Source organism: Protomyctophum bolini, assembly GCF_963924005.1.
Source record: "Protomyctophum bolini genome assembly, chromosome: 18".
NCBI lineage: Eukaryota > Metazoa > Chordata > Actinopteri > Myctophiformes > Myctophidae > Protomyctophum > Protomyctophum bolini.
Window position 1 is genome coordinate 6166352 of NC_137879.1, and position 24829 is coordinate 6191180.

The 24829-nt window shown below is 40.3% G+C and overlaps 2 protein-coding genes across 2 annotated transcripts; both read right to left on the bottom strand.

The window, feature by feature from the left end:
• Positions 1–2419: 2419 nt before the first annotated feature.
• On the bottom strand, positions 2420–13727 carry LOC308332699 (uncharacterized protein). Its single transcript, XM_080788719.1, has 9 exons — positions 13416–13727; positions 11507–11577; positions 10570–10684; positions 7878–8087; positions 7094–7227; positions 6334–6600; positions 4363–4508; positions 4199–4267; positions 2420–4094 (listed from the first exon to the last, which is right to left on the bottom strand). Exons 2-9 carry the CDS (start codon positions 11509–11511, stop codon positions 3754–3756), a joined length of 1287 nt encoding a protein of 428 aa, XP_080644845.1. The 5' UTR covers positions 11512–11577; positions 13416–13727; the 3' UTR covers positions 2420–3753.
• Positions 13728–15470: 1743 nt separating this feature from the next.
• On the bottom strand, positions 15471–16286 carry LOC308333129 (THO complex subunit 4-B-like; the record flags this gene model as incomplete). Its single annotated transcript, XM_080789324.1, has 1 exon — positions 15471–16286. The coding sequence occupies one exon, from the start codon at positions 16284–16286 to the stop codon at positions 15471–15473; it is 816 nt and encodes a 271-aa protein (XP_080645450.1).
• Positions 16287–24829: the final 8543 nt, after the last annotated feature.

The window sequence follows — 24829 nt, forward strand, 5'->3', positions numbered from 1 at the left end:
GGGAGACCCGGGTTGGATTCCCGGGTGTTACATAATTATGCAAACAGGAGGGGTAGACGACGAGGGTCATATCTTCATCACATTTTGTGAATGAAGCTACATTTTATAATATCATTAATCGCAATGTTTTTGTTCATTGATGTTTGGCCATATAGATGGAAATGTGGCTTTTTACTGTGTGTTTTGTTTCCTTCATTTTTAGACTAATCGTGTAGTCTGTAACAAATTTAATGTAAATTTGGATATAATCTTCATATTTTAATGTGCAGTATTGCTTACCTCTGGCAGAATCGAAGGTCAGGGCAGGTGGCTCGGTCAGCAGCAACATGGACGTAGTCGTCACCGTACGTCGCTTGAAGGTCACTTTGGAGGACTGTCAGGGCCGAACGTGGAGTGTGCCCACCTTCAAAGAGTTCCGTTAAAGTCTCAATGGCCTTCTGACCAACGTCTCTGTGTTTCAAAGAGCCAGTGGAATATATGTCATGGTTGTGGATGTTCTGGAGAGTTATCAAATATCAAAATATGCTAGCCTTAAATTTGTGGAATAGTTTCAATCGAATGACGACACTTATTAGGAATAAACTCACTCTGACTTTCTGCCGTCAGTCAGTGTTTTTCGACGTCCTTCTGGTGGACGACGTGTCTGATCTCACATTCCCATGGTGCTGACATTTGTAGACCATCTGAAACATAATATTTAGATATTATATCAACCCATTGCACTACAATAATGATGTTTGTGTTTCTCAGCTGTAATTAGTTAGGTAGTCATGATGGTTTATTACCTTATAGAGAACCTTTTTTTCCTGTACATGCTTTTTTGCAGATGACCCTCCATGTCATGGGGTTTCTATCAAATATAAATGGAATGATGTTATTCAATGTTTTATCTTGAAACAAAGTTCATGCAGCAGTGTCCCAAGGCAAAACAAAGCCAGTTCCTCCAGTCAGTACAATGAATATGAAAACGATGGGAATACTGTAGGTGCCAATAATATAATATAATATAATAAACATTCCATGGTTTTCAGACCATATTATGGTCTGAAAACCATGGAATGTTAGGTGCGAATGGTCAGTGTTTTCCATCTCTCTTCAGTTCCCCCAGCCTACACTGAATATCAAAACCATATGAAATGTACGTGGCTTAACCTTGATGGAAAGCAAACTACTAACTAAAACTACTTGTGCACTAAACCTACCTACAAATAAATCAAATGTAAACCGAAATGACCCAGTAATGTAGTTGTACTGTACATTGTGACTGACCTGTAGGGCAGGACATTGAGAAAGATCAACATCTCCACATGGACGTGTGCTTTCTGAAATGGTACTGTGAAGACAGACGAGAAACACATTGTTATGATGCTTAAACGAAAGAATAATAAAGGCCATTTATGTCCTACTAGTGCGCAAGCAGAGCGAGCAATTACTGTCGACCGCTACGAACTTTCAAATCTCAGCCTCTCTGTAAAAGACTGAAATGAAATACTAAAGTCAGGTTAAAACTGGCCGTCAATGGTGACATAATTACGATACGTTTCAATATTGGTTGGGTAACAGGTAACGTACGTGTATCTAAGTTCAGTTGGAAGTTGAAAGTACTATACTGGGTCGGCTGGCTTTATGATGCGTGTATGCTTGGTAGATAATATCTACTAGATATATATACTGATGTTGACGTAATTATGATATGTTTCAGTGTCGGGTGAATTAAAGGTAATGTCTCTATGTATATACTATGTATGTAATCTGAAACCTATCTTAATTACGTCACCGTCAACACCTACCTAGCATACACGACGTGCATTCGTACCAGCACGACCACAATACTTGCGCGCTCTGCTTGCACAAGTAACAAGAGCCCAGCTTTAATGCATTGTATGATATAAACATAATAGTTACATGATATTTGCATTATAATACCTCATTGAAGCGGTTGGTTGGATTCAGCATTGATTCCTTCGGTTGTGTGCATGTCGGCAGCGTGAATGAGATTCCTCGGTGGGCGTGATCTGATCTTGGCTAGGCCCCAGTATTGTATACGCCAAGTTGGTGGAGCTCGGGATCAAACCCGTGACCTTGTCCAAAGGCAAGAGCTCTACCGACTGAGCTACCAGTACCCGGACACAAACTTGTAGTATTTAGTATCATTTTATTACTTAAGTAAAAATGTTTCTAATTTCTATCAAACAAATAACATTTGACAATCAAAACAAATACAATATAGCCGTTCTTAAAGGGATTGTGGCATAATTTATTCAAAAAATGTTTTTAGGTTTTCTGAGCTCATTGTACCCAAAAAAACCAATAAGTTAACATTGAGTAGATTTTCTTGAATTTCCAAAACTTTACTAACGAAAGTGCTGGGAGGAAACATTAAAATAAATGTTGAAGAATAAAGCATAACAAACCCATTAGAATGCATGTTCTACTCAGGGGGAGTCTTGGAGTGTAATCTCTGTAGCTGGGGTGCAGATTCTTGAAGATACAAATGAAAAACATATTAATATCCGCACTCAGTAGGCTATAGTCTCTTATGAGCTTCGGTACGTCGTCCTTCTTCTCAGCGTTTCAAACTAGAGTATGTCTGACAAAGGTGACTAGGGAAAAAAAGCATACAATGATAACCTTAAATGGGAATATTTGGGTCTGGATTACAGTAAAGTGACAATTCAACAACTTTTAAGACATTTTTAATACCTTGAGAAATAAATAAATAAAAAATAAGTAAAACATACTTGTATTACTGCAGTTGACTTTCCCCCAATATGGGTTAAAGGCAAAGGCAGACCCGTGTTGGAATCAAAGTCAAAGTAGTACGATTTGTCACACAGGTTACCGCAGTGAAATGTGTTCTCCGCATTTGACCCATCTCTTGGAGCAGTGAGCAGCAGCCAAGGAGCGGTGAGCAGCAAGCAGCCTTGCCTTGCTCGGGAATCATTTGATTAGTTGATTTGACCTGACCCCCCAATCCAACCCATTGATGAGTGTCAAGCAGGGAGGCATTGGGTCCCATTTTTACAGTCGAACCCCGACCTCCCAGTTTCAGGGCGGACACTCTGGAATCCCTAATAGAGGGTATGCGCGGGACATCGTCATCATACCCGGAAGTTATGCGGGAACGCCTACTTTCGTAACCTGACGCTGCCAGATCCAAGAAGCTTGCTACACAAATTTGTTTCACAGCTTATTGGGATCTGGGATCTCGGGAGCAAATTCGATGACGGGGCTGTTCCTTTTTTTCAAGATACTTGGTAGATGAATGGATGGACCGTCTGTCTATCACCGTGTGGCCGTGCAAACACAACCAATCATATTGAAGTGTCTATATAGCGTCACATCCGGTTTCGCACATGTCCCGCCCTTAGCTCACAGTGATTGGTTCGAACCACGAGTGGTTCGGCGTTAGCTCAACTCCCTGAGAGATCCCAGATGGATGCTGTGTTAGGGAACATGGTTACCCAATACCGCCCCCAGCTGGCAGAGTCAGGTTACTACTTTCTGGCCATTACGTCCAAACAGAAAAGTCCTATCCGATTGTATTAAACAACTTTAAACTCACTTTGACACTCGATTTGCCATTCACTTTATGCATGAGCATACCCTCTATATGCAAACAGCAGGGGGAGATAACGAGGGCCAAATCTTCATCATTCAGCTGGTATATCCTTCGATACATTATTGAATGCATCCTGGGTGGGCATTGCTGCAGCATCCACTACTACTCGGGACAAGCTGTGGATGTCAAGACTACACTCCATTCGGGTAGCTGTTGCGATGGTCCATGCTTGCCACATTTTTCTTTGGCCTCAATGCAGTGAGCCGACCTCTGCCTCCAGGCCTGACCCTTCGGCGGGCAATAGAGGTCAGCTGTGCTGCTGCTGCTGCTATCGTGCCGGACTGTGATGCCCGACCGTTTGTACCGCAGCTGCCAAACCTGCGCATGGCTGACAGCAGCAGGGAGTGGTTCCCCATCACCATGTCTAAGGTCTTCATCATGTCTAAGGCTCCTCCTTGAAGTCCTTCATTGTTCAGCACCGTTTCCTTAAACTTCTCTATGGTGGAGCAGAACTTTTCTCTGTCAAAAACATCTGGGAAAAAAAAAAAGACAAACAATAATTGAACAATACATATGTCTTTTTTTGTAGTCTTTTTTTTGTAGTTTGTTTATGTTTTTGCTTATAATTAAACTCACCTGATGCTTTAGCACCCTCAAGCCCTTCAGTGGCTGCCTTGGTTGAACTCGACAGCGGTTGCAACTGGACTGTCATTCAATTACAAAGAAAGCCATATGCATGTCAAACTTTTGCTCATCCCGGTTATCTCCAATAAACAAAGCAAAATGAGAATTAAACTGACCCGTTGTTTCAGCATCCTCAAACACTTCAGCGTCTCCCTCCAGAGGTTCAAACATGTCAGAGTCACTCTCCAGAGGTGCGAACAACATTCCATTTCCTTGTGCGCTGCCACACTCAGCCTTGGATTCCCGTATGCTCTTATACAAGCTGTGGAAAATATGTGATATCAATTAACCACTAAAAACTCAAAACAACCAAACTCAGAAAATGTAACTTTCCCAGATGTTGTAACGCCAAGATATATTGGGTTCAGAGATATTAAAATTATTATCTATGTATCTATATTTTGTGTGTGTTCAGCACAAAACTACTTACAACTGTACTTGTTTTGGAAGTTTTTTACAGTTTTTATTATTGTTTTACTGGTGTGCGCAAGGGGCCATTTATTATTTTTGTTTTCTGCTGAGAGGTAGGGCATTCACGAATACAGATTTTTGGTATTCAACGTTAAATACCTAAAAGTAGTCGAATAGTCGATTATTTCCTGGTGAAATAATATGTTTTTCATCCAAATGTCATCCATCATAAAATGCTGTCTTGCAAGCCTTGGGCGTCACAACACGTCTCCAATCCAACTTGTCCTGCTTCTGTTCCATGATTTCCATCTTCCTGCCCTGCGGTTACGCTGTACAAAGCTCACGACAACTGGACTGGATATGGCCTGTTCTAGCAGCAACTCTTTCAACAGCTGCAGACCCTCAAATATGGCAGCCTCATCTTAACTTCGAGTGAGGATGACCCCTAATGGCAGACCAACCAGCACAGCTGTGTGTGAGAAGCAGCAACACCCTGCAGGTCTCAACAGTCCATTATTGCCAGACGAGTCGATGAAATAAAGTTCACCACTGGGACTCGTCCGATGCACACGCTTCATAAGGGGGTGCAGACGGCAAACCTGCGGCTGATGTCGTCAACTTTGCACAGGTGTCGCTACATGTGCTGTTGTACTGCACAGCTTGTCTTTCCAGGGCAGCAAGCATGACCAATAACATCAATATACAAACGGGCTATAAAAATCATGGATCAAAAACACAACCTTTTTATTTTTGTGGGGGTTTTTTCTACTATGAAATTGTTTTTTTTAAATGTTTACAAGGTCATATTTCACCTTTGTTCTCTGGACTGGTGTTCCGAGCTCTGGTAGAGAAACTATACACAAGCCTCAACAAGTGGTAACTATATTGTTCCCTCATTTCGGGACAGTCTGCCTTCTCCGTAAAGGGTGCAAACCTTTGGAACTCCTTGCCTAAGGGTCTAAAACTAGAGATGGATGGTAATGTATTCTACAGAGGACTCAAAACTACGGTTGAAATCAAATCAACTGTGTTCACAAACTTCACATGTATTATATAGTGTCTGACTAGTTACCTGAGTGATTATGTTTCCTTTTGTTTTATAGGTCAATGTAATGGGTATTTTAAGTTTGTTGTAAAATATTATTAGTATAGTATATTATTAGATTTGATGCATCTGTTCCGCATGTATTTTTTGTAAACGATTGTTTTTAGTAGAGGTAGTTCAAATATAATTGTATAGAAAGGCCTAACCAGGGACTGGGTTTGCAAATTAGCCATGGCTATAAACCCTATGTACAAGGCAACGGTTTCATGATTTTACAACTTGATAAATTGTTTTTTGTATTGTCCCTGTTAAATAAACGTATAAATAAAATAATAAATGACTGGCCCTGCACTCATGCCATCTGTAAGAGACTGTTTGTGCCGTCTGTTTAAAAAGACAGTGTATACCGATTATCAATTATCTGATATTTATTGCCTTCTTTTTCTGTTCAGTGTTAAAGTCACTGAAACACTTGACGCCATGGCTTGTACTACTGTACAGTAGTACTGATGAAGCTGTACTACTCATTCACAATTTCACACCAAATGGAGGGTCAACTAAACTCACAACAGAGGGCAAAAATTAGGAATGGATATAATCTTCCATCATTTAATGTGTAAGTATTGCTTACTTCTGGCAGAACCGAAGGTCAGGGCAGGTGGCTCGGTCAGCAGCAACATGTACGTAGTCGTCACCGTACGTCGCTTGGAGGTCACTTTGGAGGACTGTCAGGGCCGAACGTGGAGTGTGCCCACTTTCAAAGAGTTCCGTTAAAGTCTCAATGGCCTTCTGACCAACGTCTCTGTGTTTCAAAGAGCCAGTGGAATATATGTCATGGTTGTGGAAGTTCTGGAGAGTCATCACGGTTGGATACTGTGGCATGTGTAGGTCCTTACTCCTGAGACAAAACAGCACAACATAAGTTAGCCTTAAATTTGTGGAATAGTTTTGTTCTCACTGTCAGTAGAGGGCGTCAGTCCCTCAGGTTTGTGTACTTTTTATTTGGGAGGATTAGGGGGGATTTTAGATCGCCTCATATAAGAAATGTGAAAAATAAACCGATCTCCCCAGCCTTTTCATTCATATGGATATGAAGCATCAACTGAAGGTGAAAATGTACAAATATACCCAAAGAGTAACAAAATAAAGCGTTAGAAATGAGTCAAACAACCCAGAGACTACATTTCCGGGTAGGCAGGGTGGCTGCATCTGCCCGTCGCACAACAGAAACTGAATGTCAATTACGTTTATTTTTCATTTTATTGATATTTAATGTTTCGTGGTTAGTACGAATCGAGTCACCACCAGCTGAGCTTATGTCAACGTCGAGGAATCTCAGGAACGCAGACTTCGGTGCTCTATGGCGGCATTTATTAGGAAAAAAAACTCACCTTGACTTTCTGCCCTTTGCCACAGGGATGCGGTGGACGGTCAGGGTCATTTTCGCTGGACAGTCAGTGTTTTTTGATGACCTTCTGGTGTTCGCTGTGACCGATCGAACATGGTGCTGACATTTGTAGACAATCTGAAACATATTTACATATTATATTTAAGACATTGTTACTACAATAATGTACGTGTAAATTGTCGTTTCTCAGCCGTTGTTTCTCAGCCTTCTGATTGGTCCCTGACTGACTAACCAGCAGGCTCTTTCTGCCTTGTTCCGCCTTGTTTATGTTGCTAAAACATCATTTTTGGAAAAAACGAAAAAGCCCAGTCACCATGCTGCATCTGTGATGTTCCTTTTTTACTGGACACAAAGTTTAAAATAAGAACTGAGTGCACAGAATATCAATAAGAAGCAACTGAAAAACACGTTCTTTCAATGGTATAGTGGATGGAGAGAGAGAGGATCTTTGTCCAACCACATAACTGCAACCAATGGGCGCGAAGAGGGGCACAACCAGGGGGACGGGACTTGACAAAGGGTGAATTAGTTCAAACCCATTTTGGGCGGGTACCCCTTTTGGTGTTGGCATTATGTTATGCTTTAGCTATTGAAAAATAGCAGATCTACAAGCTCATAGCGCGCCACCGAGTGGCGCGCTACGAGCTTGTAGGTCTGCTATTTTTTGAAAAATCGAAGAACGAAAACTGTCAATTTCAAACAGACATTTTTTTAGAATCTGATCTCAGGTCAGAATGGGTTAAGGGAGTCATGATGGTTTTCCTTACATTACAGATGGTCCTTTTCCCCGTGGTCGTCTTCTTGCTGTCCACCCTCCATGTCATGGGGGTGCAGCGTGTCTTCAGAAGCCACTGCTTCGCTTCTTCCTCCGTCTTCAACGTGAGACGTATGGTGGCGCTGACCGCAGCGTGGTCGTAGTCTGTCTGCGTCTCCTCAACGGAGCACACGTGATAGTCAAATCCCGGTGGCAAGCACTTCTATTCAAATATAAATGGGAATGATGTTTGTTATTCAATGTTTAAGCCATGGAACATTAGGCAATGGGGCATGTAATGTAATGTAAAGTGATTAGGTGAGATGGGCATGGAATGTTCGGTGATAATTGGTCATTAATGGGGCAAAAAAACACAGTTCCACTAGCAGTGATGTAAATAGGTTTTCAATGTAATGAGTCTTTTAGATGAGTCCCAGGGACATTTTATGAGTCCCACTTCAACGACGTTATAAGGAGTCATATTTTGCCATTTTTACAAATTGCAGCATTTAACTCACATTTCATTGTATATGGTTATAATGTGGTTATATTCATGTAGAAAACAGAAGAAGAAATTATTATTATAACTAAAGCCAGCAAAATAAACTAGAATAAAAAAACAGTACAGTAGTAGCCTGGCTAATAAGCCAGACCGAATCAGCCGTTGTGATATTAGTCTGGCTTATTAGCCAGGCTAGTCCAGTAGTGCATCACGGAGATGCAGAGGTCGTTGTTTTATTGCGTCCCTTAACTATAAACTGAGTTTTGCGGCTCTAGCTGCTTTAAAAAGGGGACTAAAGACCTTCCTTTTTAACAAGGCTTTTTGCCTAAATGGACTCATTATAGATGCCCTGTGTGCTTTTATAACCTTTTGTGTGTATTTAGCATAGACTGTAAAAAATATGGACAAAGCGTTCCGCGGGTCTAACATGAATGTAAAATGAAGCCTGTAAGTCCTTGCAATGGAAGTCGCCATCTTTCAAGATCCGTTTTGGCCCAGCTCAGGCCAGCTGGCCCATTGGCTGGCCCAGACAACGAGGCGGGACTTCCCCCCCTTCTTCTTCGTTGGTTTTTATTTTGACTCGAGTGGGTGGGGGATCCCGTTCATAGACTGTAACGGTAGCCACGCCCCTCAGAACATGCGCGACTTTATGGTCATTTTTTTTATAAATGGGACCATAATTTTCCAAAAAGAATATTATGACATTAGAAATGAGACTTTAAACTAGTGACTGGAAGCAAAAAGTATTCATGACCATGTTTATTAAGGTAATACAGTCTAGGTGAAGTTGGGCCCAAATACATGGACTTCTATGGGGCTATGTTTTTTTTTGAGCCCAATGATAGCGCCACAACAGGCCATTATATGAACTTTCATTTCCTTAGTGGCTTCACAAAATATCCATCTGACTGCCCCCCTGGTATTTAGCCACTGATTGGAACGCATCAATTGTCAACTACCCCCCTCTGCTGGTGAAACTGAAAAACAACATTGCATTTTGGAAATCGCTCCCTATTTCATTGATAGGTAGAGTTAAGACAATAAAAATGATGTTTCTTCCCCGCAACTGTTGTACCTTTTCCAATGCCTCCCTGTACTCCCTGTACTGTGTTTCTACCCAAATCCTTCTTCAAACGCTTTGACTCGATTGTCCTTTTATCTGGGAGTACAAAAAACATAGGATCAAAAAAAAGGTTGGTGGGCTTGCTCTGCCAGACTTTACAATGGATGCCTTGTTATTCACAGTATGATAAGAATCTGGAAACAAATCCAAACATATTTTAGGAACAACTCACTATCTTTTCTGCTCCCTATAGCTGATAACCCCTCATTTCTACCATCCCAACTGGATGACACGTTTGCACAGTGGAAGGGTTTGGGTATACGCACAATTGGTGAAGATATTTCTTCGCACTGTGACAAATGTAATGCAATAGCAGGAGTTTCGCTGCCTCTCTGCAATAGATGCAAATCTTCTGCACAGCTTCGCCCTTTGCCCTCGGATACAAAGATACTGGATTAAGATATTTGAGACACTCTGATATTTTGAGTATTCATATTGACCCCGATCCTGTACTAATTACTCTGGGTATGTCAGACTCCATGCCTATGTTGACGAGAGCACAGAAACAAATCTTCTCATATGGTCTGATTACAGCAAAAAAAACTAATTTTGACGCACTGGAAAAAGGAGGAGTCTCCTGCATTTAAGCATTGGCTAAATGAAATGACTAGTACGCTTCATCTTGAGAGAATAAGGTATTTCCTGAGAAACAGGGAGAGACAATTTGATAAGGTTTGGCTGCCCCTTGTCTATTACTTGAGTAGAAACAATTCATAGACAGGATACCACTGATATGGTTGACTGTACGCCATTTTGTTTTCCAATTTTCAAATTATTATTACTATTTTATTCTATAGTATGAGGTGTCACTGAGCAGTATGGTGGGAGGGTTGAGGGTTTTCTTTCTCTTTTTTGTCCTTGGAACATTAGGCATTGGAATGGAATGGAATGTAACTGATAATGATCTTTAATGGCTTTCTTTGTCTCCATCTCAGTTTTAACCCCCAGTCAATACACTGAATATGAAAACCATGGAATGTGGGCTTGAAGCAAACAGCATTTTTTACGAAAACGACTTCTTACAAATGAATCAAACATAAACAGAAATTAATAAGCCAAGTAATACAAATTGTGACTTACCTGTAGGGCTGGATATCGAGAAAGACCAACATTTCCACATGGAATTAAGGTCGGATGTTGAACAAACGCGCGTTGAACAACATCTCCACATGGAGATGTGCTTTCTGCGATGGTACTGTGAAGACAGACAAGAGAAACAATGTCATGATGCTTAATTAGTAATTACCGTATATGGCTTTGGCTAAAACACAGAATTATGAATGGACCGCAATGGAAACAAGCTGGGCGAATCCCTCTGATAAACAGTGTTGATTTCATCGACTAATACTATGACTAAATATTTTTTTTCACTGCCGAAAACTAAATGGAAACAAAATGAAAACTATGCTCATGACTAAAACTAAAGCCCTATTCGCAGGGGACTAGTATTATCCCAGGTAAAAAAGAACATCACGGAGGAAGTCTTTTTTTAATCCCGTGCGACTCATCCATGTCTGTGATTTACTCTGTAATAACTAATAATTACAGTAACAGGCCAAATTACCTACCATATTTCAGCAAACACCGGGGTCCTGTGATAATTGTAGTCCCGTGCGAATCGACATCTCAGTAATTTGGGGTAGAATTTAGTTTTCTGATAGTTTTGAGAGCGTCTGGATGCAAATTCAGCTCATAACTGTACCCTGCATGAAAACAGAATGATCGGAGCAATTTGGTCTTATCAGTCAGGTTAGGTTGAGGGTACTTTTAAAAACTTTTATCCTTGACATGAAAAGTCTGGGAACCACTGATCTAGTCAACTAAAACTAGACTAACACTAATACATTCCACGGGACTAAAATGTGACTAAAACTATAAATGAAACCTATTCAAAAGACTATATGACTAAAACTAAAATTAGCTGTCAGTACAAAACTACAGAAATGGATATACCGCAATGGACTGTACAATTTCATAGCCTAAGCCTACATTTAACAAACAAGCTTCATAATCATACCTCATTGAACTCAGGCTGAATTCAGCGTTGCGAGATGCGTTCGACGTTCGTTCTCCTCCTGTGTTGTTCTCCTGTGCAGGTGTAGAAAAAGTACATTCTTTTTTTACTGAAGTAAAAGTATCAATGCTGCAATGTAGAATCTCTGTTATTACAAGTAATTGTACGAAATTCTAAATTGACTTGAGTAAAAGAAAAAGTATTGGTATAAATCTCAACAAAGTAGAGATGCCCCCGATATTAAAATGGAGAAACCAATCTTTTACACCATTTAAGTGGTATAACTGTCAATCAGATATATAGTATAATATCCATTTTCATCTTTGTAACATGCCCTAAACATTCTCCCATTCCTCCCCACACACAGGGACAGTTTTGACATATCATTTTGGAAATATTCAAATTTTCCCATAACACACAAGATCGGTATGGGCCTATCATGAGAAAAACTATCTGTGATCGGTCCCAGAAATCCCTAACTTTAAAGTACTAAAAGAAGACTGTACTCATTATGCAGATTGTCCCGTTTAACAAGTTTTCAAAATGTATAAAGAATATTTAAAATTATTTAGAAAATAGATCTATACAAGCTCACAATGCGTCACAATGTGAGCTTGTAGATTGACTTATTTCCAAATGGCCGAAATGTATATAGGGCTGAAGTGTTAAATGTTTCGTAATAATCTAAGTAGAAGTAAAAGCAGGTTACTGAAGTCTAGCTTCCTGTCCTATTCTACTGGCTCGCCACCAGGGCTGTGTTTTTTTATCTGCCTTTTTCATACATTCTTTATACCAACGATCGTTTTAGCCATTTTCACAACAGATTAATTATTAAGTACACCGGCTGACGACTCGGTCATCGTCAGCCAGCTTGGCAATGACGAGAATTGCCACGGGCAAGTGCTGGATGACTTCCTATCCTGGTGGGACAACGCCTTCTTGAAGCTTAATGTCTCTAAAACAAAAGAATCAGCTATGCATAGATTTCAGACGTTCCCCACAATCCTCCCAGAAGTGTTGTCAATGGACAGAAAGTAGATATTGTAACCAGCTATATCTAGGCACAATAATCAACGACAAGTTGAAATTTGACCTTGATTTTACGCATAAAAAAGGCCAGCAACGCCTATAATGTTTAAGGAATTAGGCTAAGTTCAATGTCAACAAGACTCTGATGAAACTGTTTTGTGTGTATATGACTGTATGTGATGTGAATGTTTGTACAGTATGTCTTTAAACCTGAAAATGTATAAATAACATAGTAGGGCTGCACTATTTTGCTTTTTGCAGCCCATTTTTGTCAATTATCTAATGTAATCCTGGGTGCTACACATCCTCTGCCAACCTGGGGGGCAGCGGACTGACCTCATGCTTCCTTCTATGAATGAGGAGTCCAATTTCCTGTTTTTGGCTATATAGAAGTGTATATTTGTACGTCTCTAAATGTTATGAAAAAATGTAACATGGTGGCCCTTATTGTAAACAAGTGTAAACAAGAGTCTTCCACTCAGTCACAGTTAACAGTTTTTGTATTGAGTTGTACTGTAAAAACTGTTAATACATACTTCAATCAATGTTTTTCCCCCCCTTTTTACCTCCTATATGGTGATTTGAAGACTTCCTGTTTTTTACTATAGAAGCGTATATTTGTATGTCTCTAAATGTTATGATGAATTGAACAGGGTGGACCCTCTTGTAAACAACAAGTGTAATGCTTTATGGTTTTGTCCACAGTTAACAGTTTTGCATTGAGTTGTGCTTGAAATGTACTGCAATTCTCCAATATGTTAATAAATACTTCAATCAATCACTGTTTACATACTAGTCTGAAAAAAAAAAGACAAGCAGAGACGGGTGAGTTTGACGTGTGGTTTTGTTGTGTTAGTGTGTAGTCCACTGTTGTTGTACTAACCTGGTCTGTGTAGTTTGACCTCGCGGTATTCTGGTATGGTATATCATGTGATTCTTTCTTTCACAGTCCCACAATTGATCGATTGATTAATAAAACAATACTAGTAGAACGCCTGCGGTCTCAGAGGAGAGGCTACTTTGTTAGCAGTCTGCAGACGAAGAAAAGGAGAAAAAAAGGTCTGCTAATAGGATTTAAAAGCCCAGAAAGCCTATGTATGGCTTGTTTCCATTGAGGTCCTTCCTTGTGCGTGTAGTCAATCGGAAAAAATGACAAGTGTGTGTATTCGGCATGCAGAAAACTTAGTGAACACAGTCAGAGACGATTTTGAAATAGAAAACACTCTGCAAGGGGAGCGCCATTTCTTTCTTCTTCTTCGTCGTCTTTTTTCCCCTTTCTCTCCAACTATTCCACTTCCGGTTAGTTTCTTCTTCTTTACCGCCACCTATTGATTTGGAGCGTGAACGTCTGATGTCTGCTGCTGACAAACCATAGACAATAATTAATGACTCTAACAATGTCTGCCAACGAATCAACAATAAACACAATGAATACACTAATACAAAAATAAAATACAAAAATAAAATAAAGACAAAAATTATACATATTTAGTATTATTATTAGAGAGTTAACTGGGTTTAGTACCCTATTTATTTATATTGTTATTATATTTTCAAATGGCGAAAGTTGTTTTGTAATAATCAAAATCCACAAAGTAACTAGTAGCTAAAGTTTTCAAATATAAATGTAGTGGAGTAAAATACAATGTGTACTCAAGTATACTGTAATTTTGAGGCATTTATATACTTTATCGAGTATTTCCAATTTCCAATACTTTTACTTCTACTCCACTACATCTCGAGGCAAATATTGTACTTTTACTCCAGCCTACAAAACATAGAGAAACCACTTCAGCCCTTATTATAGATTTCGGCCATTTGAAAATAACCGATCACAAGCTCACAATGTCAAAGATTTTAAAAACATTTAACAAATAATTATACCTTGTGAAATGCAACATTCTGCATAATGAGTACTTTTTACTTTTGGTACTTTTAAGTTCATTTTACTTTTGTACTTTTACTCAAGTAGGCCATACATTTTGAATTCCAGACTTTTACTTGTATTAATAAGTCAAAATTAGACCTGATGGACACTGAGGTGGAGGAAGGAGCGCCACCATCAGGCAGCTCTGGCTACTACTGATACGCTGAGTTAGTGGAGTCCGGGATCGAACCCATCACATTGTCCAAAGGCAAGAGCTCTACTGACTGAGCCACCCGGACACAAACCTGTATTAGTATTTATTTACTTATTTGCTTCAACATCTGCAGTTTTACTAATTACCATTAAACGCAATTTAAATAGTCACTCACAATGTTGAATCAACCATAGAGATGCTCAGTATAACCTGAAAAAAAAAGAAAAAAAAGTTAAAATATTATAGACAGAGGTCTTGCAGCTTACATGAATATTTAAATATATATTTTATTGTTTTATACTTCCAAAGTAGCTTTTATTTATGAGTATACATTTTGTGTATTTGTATTTATTATGTTTAATGTATTTGACTACTGTATTATTTGATTGGTAAAGAAAATAAAAATAAATAGCATTTAAGAGGTGACCTTGCCCTTGTGTGCAAACAGTAAGGGAAGATGACATGGCGCAAGATTTCATCCTTTAGCTGGTTTCCAAACTACTGAGGTCGAGACCCGAAAGAGAGATTAAGACGTTTGCCCGGGACACAAACTATAGTGAAAATAGCAGATCTACAAGGACACACGCAAGCTTGTAGATTGTTTATTACTACTTAAGTTCTTAATTATTATCTTAACTTTATTTTTTATTTATGGACTTTTCGTTTTAAAATGTATAATATATATATATATATATATATATATATTAAAAAAAATACATACATTTTTAAATGTAGGAAAATAAAATGGAATTTAGTTTACTGGAGTCGTGATCCGTTAAAAATGGTCCGTGTGACCCACAAATGGGTCCCAAGTCCCGACCAACCGTTTGGGAAACTGGTGTACTGTTCCTGACATATCAAGCTTGCTGCTGCAACCACGAGGACGACCAGTCCCGAGGCCGTATGGCTCGTCTGTCAGCGCGACCTCCATGTTGTCCCCTATACATGACCTGCTGTGTGTCAAGATGGGAGGTGATGAACTGTATGTCCAGGGAGCGCCCGTCAAGTGTCAAGTCCTTTAATTCTTTCCTGGCGTCCTCTGCGTCTGCCTTTCTTTCGAAGATGACATCTGCAGTGCACAGACTCCTTCTGGACCGGTCGTAGTGAACGGTGGCCTTCTTCAGATAGCCAAACCTGGAGAAGAGGCCCCTGAGGTCGTGATCGGACACTCTGAGGTCGAGGTTTGAGACGCGGAGGTGGCCTCCAGTTTCCAAACCGGCCCCAACGCTGCCACCGCCAGCGTCAAAGTCACCGTCGGGACTCTGTTGTTTAGGCCTGCTGTTGTATGACGGCGGTCTGCCGTGACCGCCGCCGCCGCCATTGTCATGCTGCCGCTTATCCGGAAGCTGTTTAGGCGGCCTGCTGTACGGCGTCGGCCCTCCTCGACCACGGTTGATGATGTTCTTCCTCATGGTTATGGGACCAACGCCGCCTCGGCTGCCTAAACCTCCTCCAAGGCGAAGAACACCGTCACTACGGATATCGTGGCCTGCGTTACGACTATCATGGCCATTATTACGGCTATGACGGCCGCTGCCCGAGGCCCCTGCATGACCATGGCCTCCTCTTCCGCCTCTCTGGTCCCTCTGCTGCTGTTTGTTCTGTTTGATGATGTCGTCTAAGGACATCTCCATTTTGTCGCCCAAGGACATACCGCCCGTTTTATCTGCCATATTTTACGCCTGATCCCAATAATGCTAAACGACTATAAACGTACAAAACAAGTACACCCTGGGGTGCGCAACCTATAAGTTATAGTAAAGAGCAGTCCACGTCACAAAAAAATAACAAGTGTAACACACAAACACCCAAAAAGCACGATACAAACTGCGATGAACTTGCGATGTGCAAGCTTTTATATTGGCGGCGTGACATCACACTTTGCTCTCAGGTGTCGTCACGTCACGCCGATTGGCTGAGAGTCACCCTTTTTTTAAATATAGAAATATAGCACTCAGAGTGCAACTTATTTACCAGAATAACTGTAATCCTAGCAATGGCCGCTGCAGGCGCTATAGTCACTAGAATGGGCTCGGTGGAACCAAACGATAATGACGTATCTATGACGTATTACTACATATTTGGGCAAGATTTCAGCCTGATATTGACTGCTCTCTGTCACCATTATATTTAACTGGGAGAACCCAAGCCCAACTCATAGAACTGTACAAGAGGCAGATGCTTAAGAGAGCCTCCTCCCTCCTGGAGGTATCGGATCACCCACTTTGGTCTGAGTTTGAACTGTTGCCCTCAGGTCGCCAGCTGAGGGTGCTCCACTACAAAGACTAATCGGTTCAAACTATCCCTTGTCCCGGCTGCTATTCAACTGCTGAACAGCAGATAGCACTTTATTCTTGCCTCTTTGCACATAATGCCCACTAATGTACTTTTGCTGACTTTGCTACTATTGAATGTCATGAATTCTCTGTCTCTATAGTGCCCTGTTCTTAGATCTTAGTCTTGTATTGAATGTTGTTTGTTGTGTGTAACTTTTTACTATGATCTGGCTGCAAATTTCCTGCAAGGGACAATAAAGCTAACCGTGACCTTGACTCTCTCCGACACATCACGTCCACTTGGCTGGATGAAGCTGGACTTTCCGCCCATATTTGGACCTGAAGGGCGTGGCCCGGAGACCGGGGCGCTAGTGACCATTTGGGAACGGTATGAGTTTCGGTGATGACGTCATCACTGAAACTCATACCGCTCCGAAATGGTCAGCAACCGAAACTGAGTTTCAGTGATGGCGTATTGCAGTGGGAGCATGTCTGACATATTGTGGAAAAGAGTTGCCATTTCTAAAATTAAATTATGTTTATTTCCCAATATTTCAAATACAGAGGATCTGTGTATTAGAATACAGTACACACACACACACACACACACACACACACACACACACACACACACACACACACACACACACACACACACACACACACACACACACACACACACACACACACACACACACACACACACACACACACACACACACACACACACACACTCTCTCTTCTTTTTTTAGAACCGGCTGGGTAACATTTTATCCAGCCTATCCTCACTAATCCTGTGCCAAGGGCAGGGCTAGACATTAAACCACTACTCCTGTATGCTTGACACAAAAGATACAAAAGAATTCCAAAACACGTGAAGTGTACGAGTTGATGGGGCGTTGTCCCACAGAGGAACGCACTTCCTCACACTTCACCTTTTGTGACTTTGGGTGTTTTGTTTTTGCGACATGACTCACATGTCCTTTTATGTGACAGGACGCCGCTGATTGACATTTATCCATTGACCTTCAATGCTTTCGGTGTCCCACACCTGCAAAGTCACAATCAAATAAAATCTTTCATTCAAGTAAAGCACTCAAGTAAAGTGCACAACTCTGCCAAAGGACAAAACATTTCAAACAAAACTCCTAGAGGTAATATCATCATGATAAGTCAAGATATAGTAGGAAGAAAATGTATTCATCCATAAGGGTAAAAGGCGCAGGGTTCAAGGTATCAGTGGAATAAATGTGCTGTGCTGCAGTAGTTCATCTTAGATCACTTCGTTTTTCAGTTTGGTATTTGACATATAGTTTAGTTTTAGTCTTATAGTTGTAGGTATTATAAGGACATTCTTAATTTATAGAAGCTGAAAAGGTCAGGGTGAAATATATATTATTGTATTTTACTTAATTTTAGTGTGAGTAAACTAAATTGCTCGACATATGACGATATGACACATCTCCAAACAATTGTTTGCACATCAACCTGTCAGGTAGTATATTTAGTGTGGCATGTAGAAGCCTGAACTGAACTGGTGTATTCAGAAACAGACTGGCAGTGGCACGTCATTGTGATATGGGCGTGTATTGCCAGCGGGCGATCAGGGGTGTGGGTGATGAGACAAAACACAAACACACACACACAGACACACACACACACAAACACACACACACACACATTTTCCGACACATAACATTTTCTCGCAGCAGGAAGGCATCAACAATACAAAGGCAGCTGAAATGGAAGGTTTACAGTCTGGAGTCAACAGCATGATTGAAAAAGCTGGTGAGATACTTATTAGCTATTATTCCCTTAATAGTAGATAATAATAATAATAATAATAATAATAATAATAATAATAATAGTAGTGACAGTTATGGCTCAGGATCTATAGCTAATGGTTTTCCACTCTACACAGCAGATCGTAGACACGGCCTTAAATAACGTCACAAATGTAATTGTCAGATTAGATGATGGGTAACAGGACGAATGAGCACTAAGGAAGAGTGGGGCAGCTTGATGTAAAAGTGGCTATTTGGTCCAAAATGTAAATATATATATATATATATATATATATATATATATATATATATATATATATATATATATATATATAATATTTGGAGTAATGTAAAGTATACAGAACATGATTGAACATTTGACCATTAAAGTCAAATATTTCTTCAATTGCTACAAAACCTGTATAATTATACAATCACTTTGAGCATTCAACGAGAAGTTGAAGTGTAAATTTAGGCTAAGGTCTGGCAATAATATACTGTGCATGTTCAACGTCAAACCATGTAGGCTATACGAGCATTCTTCAAATATACTGTATATATATTATTTCTTATTTATTTTTTACATTTTGGACAAAAAAAAGATTTTTCATCTAGGTGCCCACTGTTCCTTAGTGCTGCACACTTCTAGTAATCAGAAGAGTGGGCACTAAACCGTGGTAAAAGTGGTATAAAGTAACTAAGCTGTGTGAGCTTGTACATCTGTTCTTTTCAAAAGGTTTTAAATGCATTTTAGACATGATAACTTGTGAAAGGGTAAATTGTGATTACCAGACTTTTACTTGTAACAGTGTTTCTATGCATTGCAGTATTGATATGGTTGGTAAAGAAGTGTGAGAAATGTTTTCCACCACTGGGTCAGTGCATGTGCCCTTTTTGGTGTTAGCATTATGTTATGCTTTAGCTATTGAAAAATAGCAGATCTACAAGCTCATAGCGCGCCACCGAGTGGCGCGCTACGAGCTTGTAGGTCTACTATTTTTGAAAAATCGAAGAACGACTGACAGATAGAAACATAGCTTTTTCAGGAAACCGTCAGGATGTAGAAGAATCATTTTTAGAATCTGATCTCATGGGTTAGAATGACATCCAAGCTAAGTGTTTCCTTTGCTACAAGGCGAGGGGAAGTTATACTTTCTTCTTTATCACACATCAACTCGGGGATGGACATAATCGCAGGAAATGACAGAAAGTGCCTCTCGTCTGCTTCTGAAATTCCTCGCTGCCAATTACAATCGGTGAAGACAAGACAAGAGCATTTAACCCATTACGAATGATCTCCGGGAAAACTGTCAGGATGTAGAAGACATTTTTAAGAATCTGATCTCAGGTCAAAATGGGTTAACTACCTATTATGTAAAAAGAAAAAGAGAAACTGTATATTGGTGACAATAAATCTAGCATTCTATCTGATCTTGAGGCCTACAAAAACAGGGGGAAAAAACGATTAAAAACGAATAAAAAATAAAGTTTTATCAACTAGTCCCAATGGGGTGAACTAGTGGATTTACTAGTCGACTAGTTGAATAGCTGACTAGTTCCTTAAAGCCCTACTCTGTACTCCCCAGCGGACGCAGCGCAAGACAAGGTTGGCGAGTTACTCGGAGGAGGAAAGAAGGAAGCAGCAGCAGCAGAACAAGGTGATTTGATTTGAGCCGTCCCAATTCAGTTTTTGAGTCATTCTTTTAATAGAAGAAAAGGACTACAGGAGATGGCCTTTAAAACCCATGAAGCACAATGTTGCACTAATATGTAAAAATGAACGTGGCACTTGAATTAATATAAGGCTTTCAAAACTTGTTTGACATTATGTCCCACAGAAGGTACTTTGGACCCTGTTTTTGTAATTCTAATTTTAAAATCGTATACCCGTCTAGTCGGATGTTTTTTTGTTTGTTTCTTTTTACCAACACGGCCAAATACTGTGTTGCTGTGTAAATAGTGGACGATAAAGCTTCTTGAATCTGGGAGAGTATATAGTGTCATTTCTCCACTGAAATGTGGCTGTTGTCCCCCAGGTATCGGGGACAAGATCTCTGGGGCCATCGGGGACGCAGTAACCGGTGCGGCCGCGGACAAGGCGGCCGACAGCACGATGGACAGCGTCATGAGCTTCGGGAGTAGCTTGTTTAAATGAATGAATTGATGTCCATATCCCTCATCATTACCCGTTACCGGCTGTTGTATGGTTAAAGAAAAAGCTACTGTATAAGAATAAAAAACAAATATGAATAATCAACACAAGGCTGCATGGGTTTATTGTAGGTTTCATAGAAGAAAAACAAAAAAGGTAATAAAAAAAGAGTTCCCCTTTCAAAGCAAGGACAAGGACTCCTTGTACACATTGAGGCCCTCATTTATCAATCGAGTGTAAAATCTGCCACAGATTCGAGTGCAGGTTTCGTAGTACACCCACGTCGCCACGGCATTTATAAAGTGATCGCAAACAGCTGATCCTTCCATAATTTCGTTCTGACGTTAATAAATGTGACGGCTGAAATCTATCTGGCACGCCCTATGAAATCAAGCCTCGCCCTCGTTTTTGCGACTGAACACATGTTTACGACCTGTGGGAACCATGGAAACCATGGAAAAAAGGTTTCTCCCGTGCCTTGCCCGCCTCACGCACCTCTCTCACACACACACACACACACACACACACACACACGCAGAAGCACACGCAACTTGCAAGCCCACTGGTGTCTTGTTAAATAAAGAACGAACACCTGCATGAATTAAATAAAGTTGTAGGCCTACCCTGTCTGTTTTCCTCTCACCTCGCTTGCTTTGCTGTCATGTCCACGCATGCACGCATATACATGACACATCGACATCGCATCGCCATGAATGGAATTAGTTTGTAGGCTGGCCTATATTAATTTTACCCATTCGTGCGCAGTGCACGGCGAAGGCGTGATACTGCGCACTGCTGTGATATTAAAGTCCTGTGGGTGACATGCCTGCATGAGAGATAGGCTATCATGTCGTCAAGGCAGCTCACAATCAACGTTTATGTAGTGATTTGATCATTGATGAACGAATCATAAACATATGGATGAAGGCTTGCCGCTTGCGCTGGTATGTGTTGGCGACGCACGCTGCAGTCCCGTCCTCCCGACCCCCGAAAATGATCTTGCTTTTATCTGAACTGTCAAAACATGTCAAAACCTGTCTAAGCACTTATTTAAATGGTGAATGATTAAGCCCCTTACGCCTATAGCCTGCTAGTACTTACTACAAATAGGCAAGCTGTATTGTATGCTTGTCATTGTCACTTGGAAATAAAGGCGTGCAGTCCATTCATGCCTTTAAAAAAATAATATCATAATCGCATATGCCGCATCACCGCGTCCGCATGCGCTCCAAAATCATCTCACAAGTGCGCTCGCATAACAAGTGTTTGATTAAGCACAAACTAATACATTGTAAACATGTTATATTGTTTTTAATTGCGCGATTTTAATTACTTGTAAAGTTGGAAATCTCTCTTTTGTTTTTTACATACACATACCGTTTTATATTAACATTTTAGGAGTGAAAACATATGTTTTGATGCCTGTGACAGTGTCAGCAGTTCAGACAAGGCTGCTCCGCTTGTGTAAGACAGGAAAAAAATGCGTACGCCAGCTGAGGAGCAACCGTGGATTTTGCACGTTGTCACGTTCAATTTCAAGCGTTGGCGGAAATGGTAAATGTCAAAAATGTCGGCAATTTCGGCGTGCACCCATATTTTGGTCTACGCACGGTTGATAAATGAGGGCCTGAGGACCTTCTCGATGGCGTTTACTGCTCTATAAAATAGAGCTTAAGGGGGTTAAACTGTGTCACGTTTAATGAGAAAATGTCAAAAAGGTGAAAATAAGTAAACGAACACCATCCTAACAGCGTCTTTGAGGTCTCTTTCAACTGAATATGTTTGTTTGGGGGCGGAACACCATTTGGTGTTAAATTACCCCTTCAGGCCGGGAACCCACTTTGGGTGTTCTGTACAGTATTCAAAAATGTTTAAAAAAAAAAAAGGATGCTGCTATATAAATATTTGAAGTTTTTCAGAAAACTTAAATCAGGTTGGAAAACCCACTCGTAGGCCTACTCCCTGGCGTTCGAAGCCGATTATTAAGAGTTGCAGCACTGCATTGTCTTGTCTATGTTCAGTTAAACCTGTTTATCATGTATTGTTGTTTTGACCTTTCTTTCTTTTTTTAGTAGGCTATTATATACTGTATTCATCATCATCCAGCAAAGTACACACATTAAAAGCTGTGGGAGTCACCTAAGGCCATGCAGGGCTGGGTTCTGACTCTCATCCAACTGCTTGTTAAAACAGGTTTGATACTTTGATTTGCAAGCACACACACAGAGATGCATACTTGCCTAGCCCCATATGTGCCCTCTCCCATACGCTCATTATGTAGCTCCGAACGAGTGTAGGGAGAAGGCACATATGGGGCTAATACTTGCCCTGACAGATCTCAGATCTGTGTGTGGTGGTGTAGGCCAGCAGAGACGGAGAAGAAGCAGGGACCGCCACTACATATTGCATTCATGTTAAATGGGTGTTTTCAGACATTTAACCACTTCAACCCTAAATAATACTATGTAAACTTGACCTTTGGCTCGGTACTTGGTCTGCACTTTTTAACATCTAAACCAAAAACAGGCCCGTTCAGAATAATGTCAGAGGGTTTGTCGTTGGCTTAGTAATTAGGTTTAAATGTGTACATACCTTTCTGGTTCCATCTTTTGGGTTCCCTTTGTTACGAGATACCAGGGTTGTGGCTCTTTCGGAGCGGGAACTCTGGGTGGTGGAAGGGGTAAAATACTCATTTTTGTATGTTAGCTTTATTTGACTCATATGTGACTCAAATTCTAATAAAGAATCTTTGATTAAAAAAAATCCAGCCCAGCCAAATTGTCAATGTCACAGGCTGTCATCTGATCATTGAGGAGCAACAGAGGATGAGAATACCTTCAGATACCAGGAGAGATGTTTTAGGATAGCTAGTTTATGTAAATATGAAAACGGGGGCCACTATATAAACTGGCTGTAGATTAGATTTCATGTAATATCAATGTGCATTTCAAATGATGCGATAATTATTAATTTATCGTTTTTTTAAATCAGTCTCTGTCTGTGTGTTTAACATTTACAATTAGGCCTGCCCTGAATCTTATTGGCCAAATGTTGACTATAGTCGACTGGTAGTCAAATCACGCATTATTTAATGTTTTGACTGAATAAAATAATATGTTATGCAAAAGAGGATCATTCTATTTGGGCTGTGGAAGGTGCATAATGTCTGACCCAACATATACTTGCTTGGTTGGTTTCTATATATAAATCCTATTTGGATTTGTTTTCCTCGAGTCGACTAATCGATGTCAGGCCTAATTACAATAAACAAATAAAATACAAATAAGAGCGGCTGGTGAGGAACAACTCAACAGAACATCTGTCTCTTTATTGAATTGGCATCAGTTAGTGAGACGTTGAGAACACAATAGCTGCGGAATTAACTGCTGTTGAAAACCTAATTAAAACAAAAAAAATATGAAAATTAGGCCTGCTTGTTGTATTATATTCTCATCACTAACCTTTTCCTTCCCCAGGTCCTGACAGGAGGCTTTAACTGCAAACTTAAAGTAAACATGATACAGTAAAGGTCCAGTATTCAACAATTCAACAAGTATTGTCTTAGTGAGTCACACAGATGTTTTCCTGTCCCCTGCTGCTCAAAAGGGTGCATTGCAGGTTATAACTCTCAGAAAAAAATGTTTTCTATGCGTGTCATAGGACAAGGATAGAGAACGCTATCAGGTCAAAGTTTGTGTGGTTCCTTCCCTTAAACCAGGGGCAGGCCAATATGTCTCCAGGACATTATGTGGGGGGGGGGGGCCGGACGCGAAACATTAGAGCAATATCTCAATTTGACATTAAGACTGTTTTCACACCAGCTGCTCTCCCTGCACTAGCGGTCACTCTCAACGTGTATCGGTAAATTATAATAATATAATAATAAACCTTCTTTAGGTGGGGATAGTTCCTCAATTCGGATATAATAGCCTATATGTGAGACTGTCGGTCTGATATTGTATATTAAAAAAAAAAAAAAGTGTTTTCAGACATTTAACGACTTA

Bases quoted from the DNA above. Each gene is read 5' to 3' on its own strand.
- LOC308332699 (XM_080788719.1), bottom strand. The intron at 8,088-10,569 runs GTAAGTCACAAT...ATATTTGAATAG, and splicing joins CTCGATATCCAGCCCTACAG to AAGTGCTTGCCACCGGGATT. The intron at 4,095-4,198 runs GTGAGTTTAATT...TTTTTTTCCCAG, and splicing joins TGAGGGTGCTAAAGCATCAG to ATGTTTTTGACAGAGAAAAG.